Source organism: Glossina fuscipes, unplaced genomic scaffold, assembly GCF_014805625.2.
Source record: "Glossina fuscipes isolate IAEA_lab_2018 unplaced genomic scaffold, Yale_Gfus_2 1, whole genome shotgun sequence".
Taxonomy (NCBI): domain Eukaryota; kingdom Metazoa; phylum Arthropoda; class Insecta; order Diptera; family Glossinidae; genus Glossina; species Glossina fuscipes.
The window spans coordinates 13656361-13661825 of record NW_023998415.1 but is presented as its reverse complement, the minus strand read 5'-3'; the positions used below and the strand labels follow the sequence as shown (position 1 = coordinate 13661825).

The window sequence follows — 5465 nt, the reverse complement described above, 5'->3', positions numbered from 1 at the left end:
ATCATCATCATCATCATCATCATCATCATTGAATCTAATTTATTTAGCTAATAAATATTATGATCTTAAACAATAAGAATCGTAATATAATAGTCTCTCATTTTAGTCCGTGATGCTTTATTGTGCTAAGTATTATGAATCGAGAAACGCTACTGTATTTTTCAATTTTCTCCCATTAAGTTTACAAAGTTAGAAAAAAGCTTTCCATTACTCTTAATAAACAATCAAAATCACAACAATATATATATACATATATATATATATACACATATATACATTTGGAATAAATCGAAAAATAAATAAGCTTTTGCGTATACTGCTTTATGTGATTAAGAAAAAATAAAAATAAAACGATTATAATTAAAAAAAATTTAAGCGAAAACGAAAAAATAAAACTTTTATTCGTTAACGGTGCTTACTCGTTATTTATAATTTTCATTAAAATTGCGAGAAATATATATATATATATATATATATGTGAATTGAGATAGACGTAAATAAAATATTAATTGAAGTAAAGAAAATTTTTCTGACGTTTGATGTTTGTAAGCATGTGTAAGCTTACCACCAGACAAAAATCAATTACAATTAAATAAATGACTTCGATTCTGAAGTGATATATATAATAACAATAATAATAATAATAATAATAATAATAATAATAATCAGATACTGACTGGCCTTTTAATAAAAAGATGATGTTACCCAAAAAAAAATTGGAAATGTATTGGCGGAAACTTGTCGATACTTTAATGGCACCTGTATCACCGAAGAATTTACGTTTATCGGCTCTTCTCATTTCCATATATCAATTAGTAAGTTATTCATTCAACTAGGCATTCAATTGCCTAAATTTTTTTTACCATATATTAATAAATTTTTGTCGATTTCAGGTCGTTGCTCATATATTACTTTTCATGGTGCTATTAGGTTTGGCTCATGCCGAACAAATGCGGAACATATTAATTGCAGATATTGAAGATCAAAAAGAGAATGGTTTTTATAGTTTGGCGCCATTTCAGAATCAACTTCGTCTACGTAATGCATCCGATTTAGTCTCTGTTACTGAAATTCTTATGTACATTCTAACGAGCGTAGCATCAGTTTATTTACTTAGTACGATTGCACTATTTTTCGGCATTTACAAGAATCGCTCCGAACTTGTACTACCATGGTTGATTGTTGAATTAATTTTTATTGTAACAGCTGTTGTTCTCATTATATGGCTACGGAGTGAGAAGTTTGTTCAAATAATTGGCGGTAAAATATGTTATTGTAAGTTTCGCTTACTCTTTTACTTTTATATATATATATATATATATATATATATATACATATATTTTTTTGCTTTCTTTCTCCTCTTACATGGTACATGGTAAATTAAACCTGTTCGGATGTCTGTAACACTTGGAAAGACTTAAAGTAGATTTAATTTTGTTTATCACAGCGATCGATTCAGAATCATTTGCTATATCGATTCAAGCTTTTCTATTCCTCTGTCTGTCTGATGTCTGAGCAAGTATTTTTTTTTTTTTTTTTTTTTTTTTTTTTTTTTTTTTTGTATTCAATAGATTGCCATGTTCGATATAATTTAATTGAGTTGTTAGTGCAATGTCAAATCATATTGAAAACGAATTGAATGAAAAGAAAAATTTGAAATTTTTTTTTGATTAAATATCTCGACAAAATGCATTGGCAAACAATACTCGAGAATATTAAATTAATGTGCGTAAATTTTGGATCGGACAAAATTTTGAATTCCTTTTCATATGGCAAAGTAAGTTTTTATATTACAAACAAGTTACATTTTCAATACGTTGTGAAGTTGAAAAGTGAAAAATAATAAGATCTTGTGGCAAAAAAAAAAAAGATTACTGTTCGCACAATTTTAAACCCTTTGAATTCACGTTTTAGATCATCTCCCAAACAACGGCTTCCATGGGAACGAAAGTATAATTTTTGATATTTAATAAGCTTTTATGTAAGTTGTTTTCCCATCAGCATGCAAGCTGCCAATCGGTGTTGTGGACACTGTGCTCTATGTCTGATCGTGCTGATTCATTCCAATGACAATACAATGTAGCGTAGTCAAATTTTCTGTAGATTGAATCTTATTGCGCATGGAACGTAAAATATGACAAGCTAATCATGTTAATTGTAAGGTTAGGGCAGCGCAACTTTCATACGTAATCACATAAAAGGAGTGAACATTTTTTTCTCCTACCTTACCTATTAGTTCATTTAAACTAAAAGCTTAAACCAAGTTAAAAATTATATTAGAGGAACCAATGCAATTTGCTTAACGGTCTCACTATCCGACTCATGTCCGACTATAATGACTTCATTCTTCTTAACTACCCTTTGTATAAAACAATCGCTTTTCGAAAAGTGATCGGCCTGAGTGACCGAGTAGTCAAACGGCCTTGACAAACAACTCAATAGTCATGGGTTTAAATGTCAAGTGTAGTAAAGCCGACAATCTTAGTCTTTCAATTTATTTCTCCGGGGATAAAATTAATTATACTAATAGTAGTGATATAATAAAATTTCATATATAAAAGTATATAAATTTTATTTAGTGGTTTTTTAACCGTAAATTCGTTTTTCTTTTACTATTTTATTTGCTTATTATTGACCTTTGATAGTATTTTTAAATTGCAACTGAAACGTATAACTTATAATTGCTCGGATATGCTGGAGAGTTTAAGCAACGTGAAATACGGAAACTGAATGAAGAAAATTCATATTTGAAAAGCTTGTATTTCTTTTCAGTTACAATTTGCGCTTCGCTCTTACTATTCGATTCAATGATGTGGTACGTTGTTCATTGCTTTTATCAAAGTTTACGTACAATGAATAAGCTGCGAGAAATCGCTACTGTGGCTATACCATGTCCACCACCTGGATCTGTAAGTATAAATACTTAAATTCTTCCTTAACAACTGTCCCGCTTTTGCAAAGTGAAAATTGTATCGTTTTTAATGAGTATGAAGAAAAATGTCTATATTTTTAGATACCATTCCATTTTCGACGCGAGAATATGTACTTGGGCAGCAATGGCTATAAACATATTTTAACCGAATCACCCGATGGTAGTTATTAATATCTTCTAATATAAGCTGCTGTCCCAATAATTTTTAATGTACATCCGCACTGGTTATGTGTACGTGTATGTATATCATAATGATCCCAAAACTCAAATATAGTAAAAATTAAAATCTTATAATCAATAGATGATACTTTAATTATATTTTCAGACCAGTTTTCAATAAAGAAAAATATATTAAAAATTCCTTATCCTAATCAATCTATATCATTTATTTCGATTATTTTCATATTCTTGACCTTGATATATTTATAACCTCGTATAGATATACAATAAAACCTTGAAACCCTAGAATAAATAATAAAATCTTGAAGGTTCGGGCGTTTGACAGTTGTTTATAACAATAGATGGTTTCATGTATTTTGATCAGCAATATCTGAATTGATGAAAATAATAAAGTAATGCAAACACAACGCTTAGATTAGTTGATTTTGACCTTACTTCACATAAATATCGCGATTTCATTGCGTGCCAGTGTATTGTAACTGATGGATCTACTACGACAATCTCAAGCTCGAAAAGTTATGAATTAGTCCAGGAGAGCCATCCACGCAATATTCATGGTCATCAGCAAGGTATAGTGTATTACGAGCTGCTAAGACCGAATGAAACTGTTACTGCAGATGTTTGCCGACCTCAATTGAGCAAATCAGTTGAACGATGTAGTCTTGCAAAAAAAGACCAGCAAAAGCGGTTAACAGAAGCAAAGTCATCCTCGTGAATGACAACGCTCGGGTACGCGTTGCAAGACTTTTCAAGCATATACACCTCGAACAGGAAGTTCTGGTGCAGCCAGCATACTCATCCGACATAGCGCTTCTTGATTACCACTTGTACAAATCAACGCAGCATGGCTTGACTGGCACGCTGCAGAAGTGCGAAAATGATTCAATGACTGAAAACGCTGACATCGACCAATATCGTTCTTACGCAGCGGTATCGCGATCTTCCCAGAAAGATACGAAAAACATTTAGAAAATGATGTCAAATAGATTGGATTAATATTTATTGCACCAATTATTTTCAATGAATGCCTTTTTCAAGTAAAAAGTGATCAACAGTGAAATTTCCGAGATTCTAATACGAATATTGAATACCTTCTCGTTTTTGATAAGCAAAAAAGTGAGGTTATACTTATTGGATTAATATTGCACAAAAAACAATTTTGCTTGCAACGACTTCTCATAATACTAATATTTAAAAATAGTTATAAGAAAAACTTTGACGTACAGAGTTAGCGAATGCTAGATGGTGCCTTAGCTAGCTCTACTTTTATTTTTTTGATGATTTTTTTCAATTATTTTCAAGTCAATAACAATAAAATATGATAAAAATTTAACCCTTCCGTCCTTTAATAGGCGCAATTGTAGTCGTTGTGGTTATGATAGCATTCGTTAATAGGTCATCATCGTAATCATCACCGTCAAGCGTCATATTAACGTAAGTATTGTGAATTTCCGTTGGAATACTAATTTGAAATTGCAATAAAACGACTAAATATGTTACCATAGTTGTTAATAACTGTAAAATGAAAGCGCAGCAATAATCGAACATGTTATTTTGCATATGTAAAAAGTAATGTCAAACTTACCCCTTTAAATAGGTTTCGATTTACATTAAAAAAGCCGCCACAATTGATATTTGATGGATTCATTTCAGTGGCACGCAAGAACATATTAATTTCGGTTTGTGCATCTGAATTCATCCAATTTAACTCGACCATAAGTAGCTTTTTTTGAAAATTCGTACGCACATTGAATGAAGCATAATGAGCTTGATCGCAGATAAAAAATAGGAGACAAACATTCCAAACGGCAGTAATTGCAAGACCAATATCTTTGATGCCAAATCCCTCTGACAGTTGCGACATTAATCCATAAATTGACAAAGTGATAATAAAAAACAGATATACATTCAGAAAGGTGAATGTGTAACAGGTCGCAGTTCCCGTATCTCGAGTCAATTTGCTTAATCGTAACCAAAGAGCCCGATAATCCGCTACCATTGCAGCCGGACCGATATGACGTAAGGCCTAGAATTTAAAATGACATAGCTGCCTTTTAACTCGGCATAAAATCGTTTTCAGATATATATAGTCTCGTACCTTCTGAAATCGTTCAGCCAAAATATTTGCTGTTCTACTCAAAGCCTCGCATATAAGATACCACCAGGCACCCAACATAGCAGTTAAATTGTCCAAAATACAATATGGTATAACCTGTAAATCGATTCAATTTTTTTTCTCTTTTCTCCCGATAAAACAGGTTAACATAAAATTACACCAATAAAAAAAAAAAATATTTGTTTTGTTCCTTAAGAAACAAAAACAATCACATAAATTTATGAATATATATATATA

General features: G+C 31.1%; 2 protein-coding genes across 2 annotated transcripts in view; one reads left to right on the top strand and one right to left on the bottom strand.

Moving 5' to 3' along the window:
• The first annotated feature begins 652 nt into the window (after positions 1-652).
• On the top strand, positions 653-3220 carry LOC119631701. Its single transcript, XM_038024138.1, has 4 exons — positions 653-815; positions 894-1275; positions 2773-2909; positions 3014-3220. The coding sequence occupies exons 1-4, from the start codon at positions 696-698 to the stop codon at positions 3101-3103; spliced, it is 729 nt and encodes a 242-aa protein (XP_037880066.1). The 5' UTR covers positions 653-695; the 3' UTR covers positions 3104-3220.
• Positions 3221-4441: 1221 nt separating this feature from the next.
• LOC119632404 (gustatory and odorant receptor 63a) overlaps positions 4442-5465 on the bottom strand; it is a 9298-nt gene continuing 8274 nt past the window's right edge. The window contains exons 6-8 of the mRNA XM_038025298.1: positions 5211-5324; positions 4698-5138; positions 4442-4627 (exon numbers count right to left, since the gene is read on the bottom strand). Of these exons, the coding sequence (XP_037881226.1) occupies positions 4442-4627; positions 4698-5138; positions 5211-5324 (741 nt within the window). The remainder of the gene's footprint in view (positions 4628-4697; positions 5139-5210; positions 5325-5465) is intronic.

Coding starts and splice junctions, on each gene's coding strand:
- LOC119631701 (XM_038024138.1), top strand. CDS start 696: ATGATGTTACCCAAAAAAAAATTGGAAATGTATTGGCGGAAACTTGTC. Junction 1,276..2,772: donor TGGCGGTAAAATATGTTATT/GTAAGTTTCGCT, acceptor ATTTCTTTTCAG/TTACAATTTGCGCTTCGCTC. Junction 2,910..3,013: donor CATGTCCACCACCTGGATCT/GTAAGTATAAAT, acceptor CTATATTTTTAG/ATACCATTCCATTTTCGACG.